This window comes from Cariama cristata, unplaced genomic scaffold, assembly GCF_000690535.1.
Source record: "Cariama cristata isolate BGI_N322 unplaced genomic scaffold, ASM69053v1 scaffold4061, whole genome shotgun sequence".
Taxonomy (NCBI): Eukaryota; Metazoa; Chordata; class Aves; order Cariamiformes; family Cariamidae; genus Cariama; species Cariama cristata.
This window is the reverse complement of record NW_009599660.1, coordinates 16,528-36,822: the sequence shown is the minus strand read 5'-3', so window position 1 is coordinate 36,822 and position 20,295 is coordinate 16,528. Positions and strand designations below refer to the sequence as shown.

At 35.9% G+C, this 20,295-nt stretch overlaps 1 protein-coding gene across 1 annotated transcript in view; it reads left to right on the top strand.

Moving 5' to 3' along the window:
• The window catches only part of SHPRH (SNF2 histone linker PHD RING helicase, E3 ubiquitin protein ligase), a 47,256-nt gene that overhangs the window by 17,844 nt on the left and 9,117 nt on the right, over positions 1-20,295 (top strand). The window contains 12 exon segments of the mRNA XM_009709751.1: positions 1,649-1,770; positions 4,520-4,608; positions 5,973-6,065; positions 7,936-8,043; positions 9,222-9,364; positions 12,120-12,293; positions 12,624-12,686; positions 13,805-14,030; positions 15,799-15,942; positions 17,111-17,212; positions 18,100-18,171; positions 18,939-19,127. Of these exon segments, the coding sequence (XP_009708053.1) occupies positions 1,649-1,770; positions 4,520-4,608; positions 5,973-6,065; positions 7,936-8,043; positions 9,222-9,364; positions 12,120-12,293; positions 12,624-12,686; positions 13,805-14,030; positions 15,799-15,942; positions 17,111-17,212; positions 18,100-18,171; positions 18,939-19,127 (1,525 nt within the window).

The following is a 20,295-nucleotide window of genomic DNA, read 5'->3' as shown; positions in this document are numbered from 1 at the left end:
TTAAAATCATATGTACAAAGAAAAGTCATTTCCCAGCACTATTTACATATCTTTTTTGTGAACCAGGCTTGACTGCAGCAGTGGACATTTGCAGAACAGAGAGAAGATTTGGCCTCTGGCTTTGGTTACATGTAAGAGTATAATGAAGAAGTTCAGTGCTAGGAACTTTGATTAAGAGAAATTTACTGAAACAAGGAAGTTGATCCTGGGGCATATGGATAAGAGAAACTGGCCTGAAACAAGAAAGCTGAGTTTGGAGCATATTCTATGCTGGGTGACTTTTTTCCCACCTGTGTAGTGAAAGTTCTAAATGAGAACATCTCCTCAGCAGAAGTACAGCCCTCAAAAGGGAGTTTTCTAGGCTCCCCTAGTTAAACTGAGTAAAAAAAAAAGTCATCTTTTTGTCTTAATTGGTAGTCTCAGGCTATGTATCAAATTGCATACTTTATATGTACATCTTTTTGCTTTTATAATTTTTCTTGAAACTGCTGATAGTGTGTAAAATGAAAGGTAAGTAGTAATGGGAGAAGTATCAGAGTATGAGCAGCAGGTGCTATGTATATTTGCCCATACCTCTGCAGAATTCAGCTAATTATAAATAGTGATTGTATTGATTTAAGGCCTACTGTAGTGTAAACTCAAGGATCACTTTCTGCAAATGGAAGTGTTGCAAGGAGGGTAAAATAAAGGCCTAGTCAAGGATACTCTTCCAGCATACCTTGGGCCCAGTCTGCATAGGAGTTGGGTCAGCTCTTGCTCTACTCCACAGTGCTAAAAGCCAAATAGTAAATGCTTCTTCTGAAGGTGAATGAGGCTGAGGAGCAGAGTTTTGGGGAGGGGGATAGTGTCTGGTCTCACAGCAGCAATTGGTCATAGAAGCAGCCTCAGGTCAGCTGCTGCAGACTGCTGTTGCAGTTTAATCTCCTGTCTCTTCTCATCAGTCGTCTTCTTGCCTGGATTCTTTGTCCCTTGGCCTTACTCCAAGCTGTCTTTCATGCTTCTTTCTTTCTTTCTTTCTCATCTCTGTTCTTGCTTCTCCCCCTTACCTCTCCATTTGCTGTATTTTTATGTTAAGCTAATTCTAAGTTCCTCTCATGAATTACAAATATTACAAACAAATGTAGAAAAGGAAGTTTAAAATTATACTTGCTAGTCTTCACTGTTCTCACTTCACACATTCTCTTCTTTACCTTGACATCTCATGTGTTTCGTATGTTTAGATTGGTAGTGGAGGGGAGAAATGTAGTCTCTGATAGCTGTTTTCGTTTGAACAGCATCTAGCAAAATGAGGTCTACTTTTACTTGTTTCTGGTTCACAACTGTAACAGAAGGAGCAAAATATTTTGCCCTGTGAAGGATTTTTTTACCTAGTTCTAATTTTCCTCTTGCTTCTCATTTCTTTCTGTTTTTAGGAGATGTCAACTTCTTGACATACTCAAGTTAGGGTAAAGCTCTAGCTGGAAGAAAATCTGACACCTAGGGTTTATATTAAGTTTATTGAACTAGGGTTTATATGTAAATAAAATTTAAACATTTGCACAGTATGTTGAATGCATGTAACAATCTTTTATGCTGCACAGCATGGCAGTTTTACTTCTGTAGTATTGTGGTTTTCTTTCAAATTTGAGCCATTTGGTTTCCATTTCAGCACCATGACCATGGAGGAACTATTAACATCTCTGCAGAAGAAATGTCGAACAGAGTGTGAGGAAGCTCACCGACAGTTGGTGTGTGCTCTTAATGGCTTAGCTGGTATCCATATCATTAAAGGTAAGACTGGATGGCTGTAGCGTATTCTTTACTTCTTTTAGTAGGCTAATTATGGTTTAGATGACTCCATGTAAAAATAGTGGCTTTTTTGAATTCAGGGAAAAAGTCATAGTGAAATCCTGGGAAACAAGACAGGCTTGTAACAGTGTTTGTAACAAAAGAATAGGTATAGTTTCATGTACCTTTGAGATGTCTCAGAGTATTCCTGGCTTTTTTGGTTTATATTCTTTCTTGATTCTACCATCTGTGTACTGGGAGGATAAAAGAAATCATACTTGTGTAATTGTACTTAACCTGCGTTTGTTTTATCGTACTGCTTTCTGGGCTTCCTTTGTGTCCCCTGCCATGCAAACTGCTATGCTGACTGTGGAATCTCTTTGCTGCTGTCTGCTATATGGCACTGTCAATGTAGATTTTGTCTGAATTAGGAGGAAAAAAGCTTTGAATGGGAAACAAAAATAATTACTTTAATCTTGAATGTCCCACTAAACAAAATAATAATAAATTAAAATGACTTAGTCATGAATGTGGAAAAAAATACCTCTTTGCAAAGCAATAAGTCTTCTAAAGTTGATAAGCTGCTTGAATTTTTCCAGCTCATGTTAAAATCTTCCTTCAAAGAAGAGAACAAGCTAACTACCTGTTCTGTTACTTGCCTTTACAGAAAGACTACGTTCAGATTCTCTAGTCTGTAGTTAATAGGTTTGAAATACTTTTATGATTGCAGGATACAGATCAAGTTTTTCACATAGAATTAAGTGCTTAAAACGATTTCTGTACAGATTAAATACTTCTAAAATACACTAGTATCAAAAATTAAGTTCGGCCTTTTTTGAAAGGCGGATTAATGAAAATTCCATCTGGTGAGAAACAAAAGCTGGACTGAGACAGAGTTCTGGTCTATAGTTTCCTCCTTGCCCCCCAGCATTACTGTTACACTCAGTCTTTATCAGCAAGGAGGAAGCACACCTTATATATAAGTAAAGCCATGAATTTGTTAGTATAATTGAAATCTTATAGGTCTAACTGTTATTAGTCCAGATCTAATTGTTACAGGTGAAAAAAGGATAATAATCACACTTATTTGTTTCTATTGCTTGTCCTGCTTTTATGCTCACCTGTCTACTGCCCTTCAGGGTTCTGAGGTCAGTGGTTTGATACTGGTGGTGGCAGTGCTGTGGCTGGTTGTCACCACCTACAGTTCTTCATAAGGAGGAGTAAGATGTTTGCGTTGATGGTTTCTGCTTTCTCACTCAAGGATCCAATGAAGGTCATTTTTATGTTTGCTAGCACACTTTTACACCTTTTTCTTCATTGGTCTGCAGCTCCACGATAACACCAAATTTAGCGTACATGCCTTTTATGAATGTTACATACTATTTCTTTGTTCTCTTTGTTGCCCCTAAACCAGTTTTGTCCAGCTCTAGGTCTGCGTTTCTTTGACTGTGGGTGAGTTGTTTATAGCCATGGCTTCCTTATTCACTGCCAAGCCTGTGCACCATCTCTTAGCATCCCATGGCTGTACTCTACACTGCATCCTGTATCTTTACTTTTCAAGACCTCTGCTATTGTTACGGGGCCTGTATTTCTCTACACTACAGCATTGTGTTAGTTGTAAATATCTCATTCTACATGGAATAACTGCTTGTTACTGCTATCTATATAAAGCTGTGATTTTTACCATGCAAAGATAAACAACAGTTTTAAAAAAAAATTAGCCGTAGACACCTAGTGAATTAAAGAAATTGCTGTCACAGCTAAGCCAAGCAAAAGGCCCAGGCAGGTCAAGAAAAATTCAAGAGAGGCTTGACAAGCCTCAAGCTTCAGGCCTTGCAAATTCAGCACTAGCTTTTGACCTGTTACTAGTACTGGCAATAGTATTTTGCAGGACTACAGCCTTACAACTGGCAACTGTTTCACTGTAAGAAGCAACAAATCTTGTTGCACTAGAGTGGTTATACTTCTAGAGAAGTAGAAAGATGACTTTTGGTTTACTCTGTCTTTATACATTTCACATCCCTGTATTTCTCCATGTTTTAAGAGTCCTCTAAGACTATTACTGGCTAAGTAAATTTGTCGGTTGAGAAAAAGTAAAAACTGATTATTTTTTTTTTTGCTGCTTTTCCATGCGCAACGTCAATTCTGAATTTCTTTTTTAATTTATATAATCTGTTTTCTGAGAAGTGATTGTGATGTTAGCAGCTTACATTAGTAGTTATGCTCTCTGCATGTATTTAATCATTTCTGCATTTCTGAGGTATGACACAACTTTCATTGTTTTCACTGGAAGACTGAATAACATATTTGCAGTGCAAATTTAGTAAAGTATCACTGCAGTGAGTTGTAGATAGGTTTTGGTTTGGTTTTTTTGCTGTGGATTTTTTTGGTTTTTTAGTGCAACATGTGAGACTTTTTTTGAACTTACGCAGCTGTGAATACATATTTTAAGATCAAGAAGTCTACAGATCTTCCAGTCATAAAAAATATTTAATTTGGAAACTGTTTTAGTCTTTGTAAAATACAATACTCTGTCTCTTACCAGTTTTTCCGGTGGCTGGGGGGAATGACACGGGCCGGGGACAGACACAATGAATAGGGAAGATTTGCTCAAAGACAAGCAGATATTATATAGCCTCTCTGAAAACATCTTAGTACGTTACAAGTGATGGCCAGTCATGGCTGCTTGTATATCTAAAACCCAACACAGTATGTATATGTGTATGTTTTTGTTACTTTTTTTTTAATTCAGGAGAATATGCATTGGCTGCAGAGCTGTACAGAGAAGTGTTACGATCTTCTGAAGAGCACAAAGAAAAGCTCAAAACAGATTCCTTGCAAGTGAGTGAGCATTCAAATGTAAAGAGACATAGTTAAGAACTGGAGTACTTTAGATTTAATTTAACAGGTCAGTCTTTTGTTCCTCCCAGTGGTGTGCTGAATGATTCTTTCAGCCTGCTGTCTTTATCACAATCTTTAGATAGGAATCTGTCCAGTGACCTTCACATTTCCTTTTTTTTATAAAAGCTACTGTATTTCTAAAAACTTCTGCTTGTGAGTCTTCATGATACGCCAGAAGCAGTGTATGATCTCCACCTGCTGTTCTGCAATAAACTTAACAAGCTGAAATACTAGACTTGTGTATGTGACTGCTCACGTTAATGGTACTATATTACATCGTGTGAATACAGGATGCTGGGTGTGCGTTGAGAATTATATTAATGTGCAAAATGATAGAGAATAATAAAATTGTTGCACTGCAGAAGATGCCCTGAAAGGGCATCAAAACATGAAAAAGAATCAAAGTGAATTTTCTCTTCAGGCAATATATTAATGCATTTTGAATACTATATTAAAAATTTGAATATATTTTCCTGGTAAAAAACAATGGTTCTTTAAGTAACATCTTTATATTTCTTCAAGAAATATCAGTTCTAAATTGACCAAATTTCTCTTAAGCATAACAAGATACATAAAATCTTAATGACAGATAAATAAGTGATCAGTTGTCTATTTCTTTACTGTGCTTGCTTCACTAAGTAGGTTGTTGTTTGATTATCTTGCATGTGGTCATCTGATCGCTCCCTTGCGCTTCTTTGATCCTTCCTTCTCCTTTGTGACTCCCCAGAGGCATTTTTCACTTAGTGTAGCCATATCAGCATAAACTTGTTAGCTACTCATAACAAGATTAATTAAACTGTTTTACTGGATTATGCAATCAAATAAAGCTTTTTTTTTCTCAAAATGTACACTGCCTAATAATTGTCTTTGTGTAATAAAACTTAGCTTCTGTTGAGTACTTCCCAATTGTGCAGGCTTAGCCTTTTAAGATAATAGCAAACCACTGCTGACCAGCGCTCTTCAGTGCTGAGAGAGAGTAATAGGGCAAAGACAAAGTGAATCCAGGCGGATTAGGAGTATGAGACAGAATCTGATGACTTGGTATCAAACTGGCCTGCTGATTTGCTTTTGAGGTGTTGAAGAAGGTCTTTTTAATATTTCATTTCCTACCTCAGTAAAATGAGGAAAAGAATGTTTATTTTCTTTATAAGATGCTTCCAGATTAACAGAGGAACAAAAAACAAAACTAATTTTAAATGAATACTAATTTCTTGTTGTAAGCTTTCATTGCTGTTTAAGCTTTTCGTGTCACAGATGTTACAATGTATTTTTTCATGATTGCTGTTGACTTTGTATATATTTAGAGACTTCATTCTACACACAATTTGATGGAATTGTTGTTGGCAAAGCACCCAGGAATTCCCCCGACTTTGCGTGATAGCCAACTTGCAGAAGAGGTAAACATTGTTCATTTTTATATAAATACATTTTGAAGAGCACTTTTTTATTTTTTATCCTTCATTATTTTCTCTAACTAAAAAAAATAAAATAGCTTTCAAGTTAACTACGTACATTTCCTTTCAGATTAGTAAAATCAAGAGTTGTTTAGTGTGTGAGATGAGAGCAGAAACGTCCAGGAAAATGCTGCTGTTCTGAATGCTTGCTGATCTCTGTTATGTTGTGAGTGTGTTTTATGGAAGTTGTAATAATTTTTGTATCTAAAATGTGATTTCCCCACCCTGACAATGTTCTTGTGGAAATAACTTACATAGATGTTACTGATAAAGAATACATCATCCTGAATTCTTTTCAGTCCTTTATTTCCTTGCGTTTCTTTAGCTTTTCTCATTTTAACTGCAGATAATCAGTCTTCTCTAGGTGAAGTTTATTTTTCTTGCATAGTTTCCCTCCATTCCAAAACACTTCCCCATCTCTATCTGAACATCCCACTCGGAGCAGGATCAACACTTGATTTCTGACCAGATAGCTCAGAGCTTATTTCACAACTTACCTGGGCAGCCTGTTCCAATACTTCATAATCCTCATAGTGGGGGGAAAAAAAAAAATCACAATAGACCTCCCATTCCAATTTATAGCCACTGTCCCTGGTTTACTTGCCATGTACTTCAGTAAAGTGCCTGGTTCCTGATTCTTGGTCATTTCCTTCTGGCTGCTGGAAGGCTGCTGTCTGGTACCCTCTAAGCCTCTCTTCTCCAAGCTGGACAAGGCCAATTTTTTCAGCCTCCCCAGTTATGTGATGGTGATCAGAATCTGTCTTATTATTTGGATATCTTGTGATATTTCATCACTTTAATGCAAATTCTATGCATAGGTAGCATTTTTTTCTATTTTAAAGACGTTTCTACCCACCTTTATAGAAATACTGCCCGTTTTTTTATTGACCTGTCACTCTAGTAATTTTTTTATATCACCTTCTAACATTATTTTAAAGAGGAGGATTGGAAAATTTGTATTTTGCTTATAAATATGAAGCAGAGATTGTTTTTGATAACTGTCTTTTGCCAGTAGCTCATCCAAATACCTGAGAGTCCCGTCCGCTCCTGGTAAACTGAGCTCCACCTGTAACAATAATATAATTATCTTGATAGTAGCAAACAAAAAGAAGAAAGACTTAAACACACCCTAAAATGCACAAAATAAAGATAGCTAGTGAAATCAGAATGTGATGTTGAAAGGTGCGTATGGGTGTACATGTTACATGTAAGAAATGTAAGTTATTTGTTCATCAGTTTTAAAAATACTGAATAAACTGGTGCTGATTGTTTTGTGGAGATACCTGCATACCAAGAGGGGTTTTTACTGTCAGAAGTAATTTTCATGGAAAAAATTATATCTGATGTACCTGAAAATAATGACATTTAAACCTTTCTTGTTATTTTGTGGGTAAGTTTTATACGTAGGTAAGTTAAATTGTCCTGTTCTCAGATTGTTCTAGGGTCTTTTTATTGTTTGCTTATTCAACACAGTATATTTTAATGTACAGAGAAGTAAGAATTATCAGTTAAATTCCAATTCCTTTTTGTAATGCAATGTATTCCTATTGTGTTGTTTGGGCTTGTCCAGAAGCAAAACTGCATAGTTAGCATCTTTGTTGTCATTTGTCTTCTCAAATGTTTTTTGGCCTTACTACTAAATGCTAGATTCTAGAGGAAAAAATTAATGCAAAATATTGCTTACAAATGAAAGTGGGTAGTACATAGGTAGCTAAGGATTTTAAGACATTATGGTAGCTGGGAAGTTTTTACATTTTCAATTATACCTCATAAATATGATTTGTGTATAATTTAAGCTGTTATTTCCATACAGGCAGAACAACTTCGACAGCATTATATGAGTAAATCTAATGCAGAGGTTGCAGAAGCCCATCAGGCTTTACAGCCAGTTCTTCAGACCATTCGGGAGCTCCAGAGAAAGGCAGGTACCTCTTACACACTTAGTCTCTGAATTTTTCAATTATACCTCATAAATATGATTTGTGTATAATTTAAGCTGTTATTTCCATACAGGCAGAACAACTTCGACAGCATTATATGAGTAAATCTAATGCAGAGGTTGCAGAAGCCCATCAGGCTTTACAGCCAGTTCTTCAGACCATTCGGGAGCTCCAGAGAAAGGCAGGTACCTCTTACACACTTAGTCTCTGAATTTTGAGATTTTTTTTTTTAATATTATCTTTACCTGTTTATCCAGAACTCCAGCTGTTTATTATCTCTAGCAATTCTTTGAAGGCCTGTTTGAAATGGAGGTTTGTTAGTGTGTGCACACGCACAGCCCCAAAACATATTCTGTGTTCCCTGCATAAAGGGGCACACAGTACTTGATGATCAGATGACTAAAAACAGAAGCACATGGTGGGATGGTTCTAGTAAACACCATGCTTGATTTTTATAGTAACTGTGTTTCACCTGCAATTTAGGTAAATAAATTATAGATTTTGGCCTTGAAACATTTCTGTGGTGTATCAGGTGGTATTTCAGTTACTTTCAAAGGAACTGTTCTTTGACATGCTTTAGTCAATCTTGCTTAAGGCTTAATTGTGTTAAGTCAATATGACAATTCAGGTTTCATGGAGAGGTGCAAACCCTTAATGAACTGATGAACACCTGAGTTGAAATGCTGCTTGTCACTTGCATAATAGTAACGAAATAATGAAGAAATGGGGGCAAATGGCACTCGAGGAAGTAACCTTCTGCATCTTCTTTCACTTTTTAAAATTATGAGGTCACTTCAGTGTTGTTTTATTAATTTCACAACTTCCTTTCTCTGGTTAAATGATCCTTTCATGTCTCTTTGAGAAAGAAGAAACTTTACAGTATCTGTATGTGGCTATTCTGTGTAGATGGCCTTGGTGAATCTAACTCTACTGAGGCAGTTTGAAAGTGTGGAAGTAGATGAGAATGTAGGAAACTTCTAAATCATGTCTTCACTTAAACAGGAGAAGGGATATTTTTAAGCATACTCTCAACTTCCATTTTCCATGGAATTTACCAGTCTGTGTTTGAGTGTGGCCTAAAGAGCAGTATAAGCCTGTGCTCTAATGAGTAACTTTGATTGTTGAATGTTCGTGTATAAATCTGTTCTTTTGCATACAGATACATTCAGGTTCTCCTTGGTGGTTGGATGTCATCCAGACAGCAATACAGTATGCCATCGATGAGGAGCTTGTTCAACGTGTGCAAAATGAAATAACCAGCAACTACAAACAGCAGCCTAATAAACTCTCCATGGCAGAGAAGTAAGAGAATAGCTAAAATAGGCTAATGAATACAGTTAAGTCTGCTGAAGTCCTCTTACCAGTTTGTGCTAACAGTTGCAATTAAATAGCAGGCATTTTTGCTTCAGAGCATCTGGGCTTCAATTAAGTTTCAAAAACAGTCCCCCAAAAAGCGTAACTAGATAGAAAACTTGGAAAGAAAAGCAGGAGAATTACAGTTTTCTTCTAGACAAGCATTCTTTTAAATGTTCCTTTGTAGTATCTACTGTGGTTTTAGTCTTCTGTACTCATGCAACTGCTGAGCAAGAAAGATTCAAAGTTTACTGCATTAAAATTGAGTAACCTCTAAAAGAAACTGACTTGCTTAAATGGAAAGTAGACGGACAATATCAGAAAATCCTTGTGTAACGCCATAAAATAGCATCACTGTTTTTCTGAGCAAAGAATTTTGGTTTGGTTTCATGGTAGAGACAACAGTACCACTGTTGTTGTGTGCAGTTATAGAATAATGGATTGGAAGGGACATCTGGAGGTGACCTAGACCAACCCCCAGCTTTTAGATCCAGACCCATGCTCAGAGATTCAGCCCAATCAGGTTGCACAGGGATTTGTCCTGTTAAGCTCAGGGTATCTCCAAGGAGGGAGATTTCATAGCCTCTCTGTGAAGCCTGTTCCAGTATTTGACCCACTTCGTGGCAAGGGCGGAACCCTTCTATCTAGTTAGTATTTCCTGTGTTACATCTTGTATCTGTTTTTTCTTGTCCTTTCACCATGCGTCTTTAAGAAAAATTTGGGTCAATCTTCTGTACCTTCTAGTTAGATAGATGTAGAAAGCAATAAGGTCTCCCCTGAGCGCAATCTCATTTTAAGGCTGAATAAACCCTTTTCCCCCAGGCTCCTTCTGTACATTCCGCACTCCAGCTCCTTAAGTTCATCACAGGAAAGGGCGACATAGGAAGGAGAGTGCTCTCACAGTTCAGGCACTATTCTCAGATACATGAACACTCCTTATGCTCTTAAATGCAGTCTTTCCGAATCATCTTTTAGTTAAATACATAAAATATATATATAAAAACAGATGTATATAAATGCATATACACATTAGATATTTATATAGATATTTATATAAATTTAGATACCTAAAATATGCACAGATTTTATTTAAATATGTAAAGACATATCCTCTGCTACAACTACTCTGTTATCATGATCCCAAAAGGTGGTGATTCCTTGCAGTTGCTGGAAGTAAGCATATCTTTTACTTTTCAGTACTTAACATAATTCTCAACATCAGGAAACTTTTTTTTTTTAAACTCTGAGGGTACCCGAGCACTGGCACAGGTTGCCCAAAGAGGTTGTGGAGCCTCTGTCCTTGGAGACACTCAAAAGCTGCATGGGCATGGTCCTGGGCAACCAGCTCTAGCTGGCTCTGCTTGAACAGGAGGGGTTGGACAAGACAGCCTCCAGAGACCCCTTCCAACCTCAACCACTCTGTGAGTCTGGAGATGAATGTTTCATGGTTAAGTGTTGAGAATGATAGCATCTCATTCTAGTCAAAATAAATTTGAGGAAAGGATTGTTTGCGTGTTCACCCTGAGCTCATATGCGTATGCATCTATCTGTATTCTTGCCTGTCTCATACTGGAAAAAAAAACTGATTTTTTTTCTCACTTGAAATTAGCTATTTAGGAAGTATCTTTTTAAATTGTTGCTGCCTACAGCTTGTATAACTCTGAGCTGCAGACATCTTTTCCAACTGTTTCTTTTATAAAATAGGGATAAAAGTTATTTCCTTTTTAATTTGTTTTAGCATATGCAATAAAAGTTAAAAAACGCTGTCTTACGAAGTATTACTGGTCAGTGGTGGAAGCAACAAGTGCTAATCTCTAGTTGAGTATTAGAGATGGTTAATCTAGGGTATAGTGTGGGAGACTTACAAAAATCTGGAATATTTGGCAACTGATAGTATTAATAGCAGAGTTGTGATTGCAATTTACATGTATTTTCAGACTACCCAGTTAGGCAAACTCATCTATTTTATTTTAAAATAGGTATTGCTTAAGTAGGTCATATTAAATGCCAGACTTTAGTAGTGTTAGTAAACCTGTGCTTTTCTCTCCACGCTTTACAAAAAGGATGTTTGGGATCAAACTTTCCATATGGGTTAGAACCACAGCCTTGTAATGCAGCGCCTTGTACATGAATCCCAGACCTTGTATGAATGGTGCACTCTCAGCAAGAGACCTCTGCTCACAGGAGGGACACAATACGGGAAGGGCTTAACTGGTATTCGTGTTCCCATTCCAATCAATAAAGACAGCTAGGTTTTAGGAAAGTAATTTTAACTTTGAAAGCTAGCTTGCAAAATGCTTATGTTTTTTGTGATGGGTGCATGTGTCAGCTGTGAATTGCAAAGGTGCGTTGAAAATCAGTTTGTTGGCCAACAGGTGCAAATAAGACTGTAAGTATATGCAGTTGTTTACCTTTAGTAGATTTGCATTGTGGACCAGAATGTTGCAGGTTGGTGTTGACTACTAATATTCAGTCGTTCCTCTCCAGTCTTGGAAAGAGTCTTTCTGTTCTACAAATAGCAGGCATTGTCTCGGCGATACAATAGAATGATTCCTACTCCATGTAATAAGCATTTGCTTATGATATGAACTTTGTATGTTGTCCTAGATTGCTATTTACCTATTTCTCTTCTACTTCAAATTACTAAATTAAGTTTGGATTCGGTGACTCAGTGTGCAGTTAGTTCTCTTTTTCTTTAAATCAGATTCCGTGACTGCAGAGGCCTTCAGTACCTGCTCACAACCCAGCTGGATGAAGTCAAGAAGTTCCAGAAGATTGTAAGAGAAGCAGTGAAAAACTTAGAAGGCCCTCCCTCTAAGCAGGTTATTGAGGCTGCCACTATCTGCCATTTGCGACCCGTTAGACTGCCACTTAACAAGTATGTCTTGAAAACAGAAAATATACTTTAGAAGTGTATTGTTAATTTTTCCTTCATTTGAAATAAGAAGAGATTAAAGTCTTTATTCTGTACTCAGGGTTTGTATGCACATAGATATCACAGAACCATTTGTTAGAATCATGACCTTACTTTGGTTTTATTCTTATAAAATCTTTTCCTGTCAGTTGTTATATTGAGTGTACATAAGGCTGTTAAATTGTTCTTTAAGGACTTCGTGTGGTTTTCTATATTGGAATTGGAAGTTACAGGAATTACTTTGGTTTCTGATTAAATTCTGAATGCTTCTGTTTCTAATCTTCTGTATTGCAGCTGCGTCTTTTGTAAGGCTGATGAGTTGTTCACAGAATATGAGTCGAAGCTCTTTTCTCATACGTAAGTTCATAGCTTTATAAACTTCTCACTATAAAAGTTGGATTGTTTTATTTTTTTCTACTTCAAGTTTTCTGAAATAACTTTATGGACAGATTACAGCAACTTCTTGCTAATGGCCCTGATAGCAATTTTATTAGTCAGGTCTGATTTTTTTAATGTAAATTTCGTTTGAAAAAGTTGTGTACAAGGAATGAATACGTGCCAGTTTTTCTCAAGCTGCTATAATATGACTATACATTTGAAATGAAGTGTTGAAGTGTTCTGAAAGTGTGTGTATAAATACAAGTATGCTAACTAAACACGTATTACTGTTTGTGCAAATATTTATTTGCAGTCCAGTTGCAAGTGGTATAATACTATACTCATTTGTGATTTTTTTAAATTTATTCTGTATAATTCATAAAATAACAAAATTTGACTAAAGCTACAATGAGGCAGAAGATCTCAGACATGAATGCAGCTGTGAGCTGAAAGAAGAGTGGTACCAGCACATGGTGTGAGGAGTATGCATAGGTTACAGCCTTCTGCATGCTTTCTCTTTGACTTCTATCTCTCATATCCCTCACAATGTCAAAATTGGACTGAAAAATCACTGAGAAGACATTTTGAAAAGTCTTTACCAGTGGGAGCTCTGTTACCTAAGACTGCTGGAATTGTTAGGAAATGTTAGTGGGTTTCTGAATTAGCATCATTTGTCAAGGAGGGAACTAGGAAGCTGTAGTGTTCTTAAATAGTGCAATATGCAGCAAATTTAGCATCAGAGTTTAACTGCAACTCTTGCTGATTTAAGAAGTCAGAACTGCAAAATTTTTAAATGAATGTGACATTAATCATGAATAACTACTGAAAGATAAATAAGATCCGTAAGCCTTTACGAAAGCTATCAATGATTTTGAGCTGACAGAATGGCTTGTACAGTGATTTTTTTGCTGGTACTGAGGTCACTGTGTTCAAAGCAAGCTTTTGGGATATCAAGTAATAAAACAGCTGTTTCTATTTCTTTGGTTTGCTTTCTCCTTTAATCAAATATTAGAAGGCTGAAATACATGGTGAATAAGTAAAAATGGATGTGGAAGTACAAAGTCAGTGATAAGTATTGTGTTGGGTTTGTTTTTAAGTGTTAAGGGCCAAATGGCAATATTTGAGGAGATGATAGAAGACGAAGAAGGGCTCGTTGATGACCGTTTGCCCACCACAAGTAGAGGACTGTGGGCGACCAGTGAAACTGAACGTGCCTTGAAAGCTATTCTCTCCTTTGCCAAAGCTCACCGAATGGATGTTAAGCTAACGGAAGAAGGCAGCATATTTCTGGAACTCTATGAAGCATGGAGAAAAGAATATAAGGTACAGTAAATGAGACAGTGACAAAACAGTTTTGTAGTCCATTTAATGTAATACGAACAAATTTAAGCTGAATATGAACAACTCTAAGTTTGCCTACACAAAGCTTTTTCACAGTACTTATTACAGGATTTGATTTTTAAATGGTTTACATATGATTTAAGAGTTTCTAAAACCTATACTGGCTACTAAGTAAATCAGTAAGCAATATAATTGCATCTATTAAGACAGTATACAGATGTAATTAAATGTGTTTGTCTGTTTAGTTAAATCAGAATGTAGCAAGGCTCAGGAAATCGAACATTGGTCCATTCTGTAATTCAGTTTACCTTCAGCCTTGTGCTAGCTACAGATGTCCTTTCAGTATTGCTTTATTTCCTGGATCTTGTTTACTACACAATGTAACCTGAAATAATTAGTCTCCTGTTGTTTGGATCAGGAGTATACAGTGGCTTTCTTAATGCATCCTTGTGTGTCTGTGTTTCATTGCAGTAAATACATACCAGTGATTGAGAGGGGGAAGAGCTGTTGCACACAAGGGTCTCATCCTGCCTTACAGCTTAGGTGTAATCAAAAGTGTTTTCTCTTGAATGCTTCTACTTCTCATTTGTAATTAACACAGACTTCAGCTTCAGTAGAACACATTTGGTACACTAGTGCCAGGTTTATTGACACTTTTGTACACTTTTGGGGTTGTTTTGTGGTCTGACATCAGAGGAAATTCCTGTTCCTTGAAGGATTTTCACCCCTGTGATCTTTCTCCCAGGCCTTCTGTTTCATGATTCCAGGAAATCGTCGCTTAACTTGCTTTTTCCTAGGAGATTTTGCAAAAGCAAAGATACTTCTTGCAGAAGTATGCTATCCAAGAATTTAAACATTTGTTATTAGCTTTAGTCCACAGAAGAAAAGATACTCTAGAGAGTGATTTATTTTATGTATCTTAGATTAACTAATGGAATTCAGTCTGTCTTTGTTTTTCAGCAGACTTGGTTACTGATCGCTTACTTTCCTCAAATTGGTAGTGCTACTTAGGAGCGACACCTAATCTGGAGCTGTTGTAACTATCTTCACAATTGAAAAATCAGAAATCAACCAATAGTAATTTTTGGCATTTGGAAAAGGTCTTAGATTTCAGTAACATCACTGAAGATTTTTTTATAAAATATGTAAATAGTGGAAAGCTTGGGAGGAAATATTTTCACAATATTATCAGTAATTTTAAAATAATGTCAGTTTATGTGTATGGTATACTTCCAGTTGTAGCCATTTCTGTTGTAGAAAGCCAGAATTTACTTTTTCTTGGGAGAATTGAATCTGATGTTACCTTCACCTTGTGTGTGTCTGTACCTTTATCAAGACCACTCAAACTGTTAACGTTTCTTTGAAATGTACCTCATCTTTAAGAAGCAGTATTAGTACTATAATAGCTAGCTGTTTAAAATTGCTTAATCATTTTTCCATATTTTATTCAGCATTTACTCAGTCTTGCAAGGCATTTTGTTTCTGAACTTTCAGTTATGGTAGTTTTTGTAATACTTGTAGAAGAAATGAGACATTATTTATAGTTGTTAATAAAGAGAGGCTGAAAAAGCAGGCAAGATGATCTCTGTACTGTTTGTTTTCCTTCGTAATTTGTTGTTGTGTCTGAATTACTGTAAAGAAGTATTACCCCTTACTTGAAAAAGATTTTCACATTATACATTGTATGGTAGAGTCATATAGAGAACTCTAACTCAGTTCTGCTACTAATTTATTTGGGCTTTTCTTCCAGCTACTTCATGAATATTGGATGGTACTTAGGGATCACGTATCTGCTATTGATGAACTGGCAATGGCTACAGAACGGCTGAGAGTGCGTCACCCTGATGAGCCAAAACCAAATCCACCAGTTCTCCACATCATAGAACCGCATGAGGTAAAGTACTTGGCAGGAAAGAAAAGGTTTATTTCTGGAAGAACCTACCTCCTACAAAAATAAAATCTGTATCTAGATCTATGTATAGACCATATATAAGGTCTAGAATATGCCTCTGTTTCCATTTCAGAAAGCCTTGGTGGAATAAGGAGTTCCTATCTATTTCCACATTCAGTGTATGGGCCTTTTTGAGCTTGTAACTCTTAGTTTGATGAATTTTTGTCAGCCTTCTGACTGTAAGAGTGGCATGTTTCCAAAAGACTGCTGTCCTTCCAGCAGCTGGTGAATGGCACTGGGACCTTTCTCTACAATTGCCCAGTTTTCCAAGCTGGTGGAAAATTAACTTGACCTGGTTTCTCACCCATATTGCTACTTTCCACAAGGACCTAAAAAACAGCAGTGAAAACCTGAAAGACAAATCTTTTTTCGGTATCTTAGAATTTCTGAGCGACCTCTGAGAAACTTTCTGTTCATGAACACAGAGAAAATGCTGCGTTGATTTAACCTTTTAATTTTATTTTTTTTTGCACCAATAGAAATATGTTTTCAATAGAAACATTTTGTGCTTTTTTTCTAACACCCATTACTTTGGCCTTCATCCTTTGGGTGCTTACCTCTTGTACAGTATTAATAACTACACCACTACCAACTGTAATTAATCTAAAAAGGAGTCAGCTTGATGCTTCTGTCTTTGTATAGGTTAAATGAAAAGTGAAAGCTTCTAAGGAGTATAAAGAAAGTAATTGTTTCTTGCACATTGTTTTATGGAACCAGCAGTAGAGTCTAGGGTCTATTTGGCTGTAAGAAGATAGATGATAAATTGAATGAAATTTGAAAGAAACTTTTAAAAAATGAAGTTATTTAAAATTGGATTTGTCTCTGGAAAGAACCAGTAATGCAAATAAAACAATAAAGAGCAAGCTTGTATACCTCCTAGGTCTCAGCCCGTTCACAGTACTGTGTTGATACTGAGTGCAGGAAAGAAATAGATAACTAGGTTTGCTTGGGGAGAAGCACGTCTTAAATTTGCAACATGGGCTGTTCTTCTCTCTGCTCCCCTCTCTGTAAATTATTCAGTTGAATTTTGCCAAAGAATGAATTTAAGCCTTATTGTAAAACTTAACTATTGTTTTCTTTTTTTAATATGTGTTTAATACTGTTTCCATAGGTAGAGCAAAATCGAGTGAAACTTTTGAATGACAAGGCAGTTGCCAAATCACAGCTTCAAAAGAAATTAGGACAACTTCTGTATCTCACTAATCTGGAGAAAGTAAGGTTTATGATTCCTTGGTCTTTACCAAAGTGATGTAGTCTATTACCTAGTGGAAGAAACCTACCATTATTTTTAATTAAAATTTACATTTTAAAGAAAAATGTGCTTTCTGTAAAGATTCATTACATGTTGAAATTCAGTGTGTTGTTCTTTGTGTTACTGCGTAGTCATAAAGTTATTTATTACATTATATGTTATGGCTATTTGCTTAATTACACAGTTATAAAACTATGAACTAGTTTTAGATGGTTAAAACTTTCATTAAAACTAACTGGGCCATGTTTGGTAGAAGCCTTGTAAAATGATGTACCTCTCCTCGTACCCTTGCTATTTAAACATAACAACAAGTAGGTCTGTAGGTTAGGTAAATGAGTAAAAAAAAAAAAGAAAAACCTAAAAAAACCCAAACAACAAGAACAACAGAAAAAAACCCACACAACAACAAAAAAAGAAACACTATGTATGTTATGTTGTTTTAATCATAGTGTTCAAGTAAGTACAATTATGCTTAAGTAATTATACTTAAGAATGATTAAGTACATTTAATTGTTTTTACAACAATGTGATGCTGATAGAAAATATGAGGAGTTTCTTGTTTGAAGCTTGTCTTTTACCAGAATTATTCAAAGTTGTAGTAGAGATGCAGATGCTATCTGAAGGACTGCAGTATGAACAGTGCTCCTTTTACTTACCATAAATTATATATTTTTTAACTCCTAAAGATAAACTTACTTATTCATGAATGATGTTTTTGAATTTGCTCACATAGGTTTTTTTTTTAAGAACTTCATTATTCATTTTTTTCTAGAAGCTTGTTTTAAATATAAAATAACTTTTTATTTGTTGAAACACAAACTTTATTTTTTTTTTTTTCTGCTTTATAGTCTCAGGATAAAACTACTGGGGGAGTTAACCCAGAACCATGTCCAATCTGCGCACGTCAACTGGGAAAACAGGTAAGATATTTAGTCAGCAGGTTTTGGTTTTGGAACGTCTTTACCTAGATCTGAGTCAGTTGTGTGTCAAATTTTCAACATGTGGTTTTCAATGAACATTGTATCAAAACAGGGGAAATAAGCCCTTTCCTGTAATGTATCGACCAACCTCTGCCCTGAAATAACATCTTGCTCAGATGCCAGCACCTCTACTGCCTTTAGCTGTTGATGTCAATGCTTAAGTGTTTCAACAAAAGTGTTCCAAAAATGTGTGTTGCTGATTTTATTTTTTTTTTAATAACTGAAGTTTTGCTTTCATACTTTTGGCAGAAGATTTTCTTTACCATTTCTAAGCTAATAGAATGAAGAAATAGATAAGCTTCTGTAGTATACTATTGTATTTTTGTGTAACTGCTCTTATTGGTAGTATTTTTTTTTTCTTCTAGACTTTAAAGAAATGGATATTAGCTACTTAAACAGTAGTAAAACCCAATAGAGTAAAGACTGGCAATCTGGATTTCTTTCCCCACCACTTAGTTGCTGAACTGCAAGAGTTAAAATTTAAGTGAGATTTAATCAAAACTGATCTATATCATAAAGTACAAAACCCTAGTTTATACTTTACTTACCATCCGTTAGGTAAAAAACATGAAAGAACCCCTGCAGTCAAACTAAATTTTCTATGAAAATGTAATTTATCATGTATTATTACACTCTTTTTCTTCTGCATTGATCCAGAACTGATACTGTGTTGTGTTGTTCTGGTTTTTTTTTCATTCCCTGCATAGTGGGCAGTGCTGACGTGTGGACATTGTTTTTGTAATGAATGTATAGCTATCATCATAGAACAGTACAGCGTTGGCACCCGCCGGAGCTCAATTAAATGTGCCATTTGCAGGCAGACAACATCGCATAAAGAAATATCGTATGTCTTCACTGCAGAAACTGCAAATCAGGAGGATGATATTCCTGTAAAGGTATGTTGTTTATGTGAGCTTTAAGGTCCAAACTTTCAGCAGTGCATATTTGTTGAGTTTTTTGTTGCATTCTGCATTTAAGCAGACAAATCTACTGTATAGTTTTATAAGTAGGTTCACTTTTATAATTTGCTTTGTTTATAACAGATTTCTTTTTAATTGGACATGATGTATATAGGCCTTTCTTATAGCGTGATCAATGTTTTTACATCCTTCCCCAAGGAAGGATATAGGTTTTCCTGTCAATTAAAAGTGTGGGGGTTTTGGGGGTTGGTTTTGTTTCGTTTAGATTTTTTCTTTAATTTATCCTTTTCATAACTTTTAAGAGTTCTGGAAACACAATATGAAAGGAAACGGTGTGAAAGAGAGGATATGTTTTTAACACCTACTTTTTAAATGTGCCTGAGGAAAGGTCTTGTAGATCGATAGATTGATTACAAAATTACGCATCTGTTAAACTAATGCTGTCTTGGGGGGGGTGGGGGGGAGACAGCTTTTGGTGAGCTTTAGTTATGAGGGGTGTTTTTAAGCATTTCACACTGTGGAAATAAATGCTGTTTGTATGGAGGTGATTAGTTTGTTGTGGTGGTGGTTTTGGCTTTTTGTAGCTAAGGAGAAATGAGGCTTTTTGGAGGCATAGTTTTGCTATGTTTGCTTAAAATTAGTAGTCTGAGAAAGCTGCCTGTACTAAAAGGCTGTTAAGATAATGTAAATATTTGAAATTGTCTTCATTGTTAGCCAGAGAACGTAAATCCTGATTCTGAATTTAAGATTAGTCGTCTAGAATGTTTCTTGAGTTACCTGAGAAGTAGAGTAGTTGTTTTGTATTTGGCATATCTATGTAATATTGTCTGCTATACAACCCATAATTAGGAGGAAAAAATTACTTTTTTAATCAACATTAAAAAACTGAAAGGACATTATATCTACACTCCTCCATCTAACTTGTCTGCTAATAAGTTAGTGGACAGATTCCAATGAGTATATTCAGTAACTTGACCCAAAGTTTATTCAGTAATATAAATCAAATCACAGTAGAGAAAATAGAAAAATTTTAATGCCGTAAAATATTATTTATCAAAAACGATTTTCATTGGAACCTGTTCACCATGAATTTGTTCTTTGGAGAAGGGTTTCTCTGGTGAGATGTTGGGGACATTCACTACCA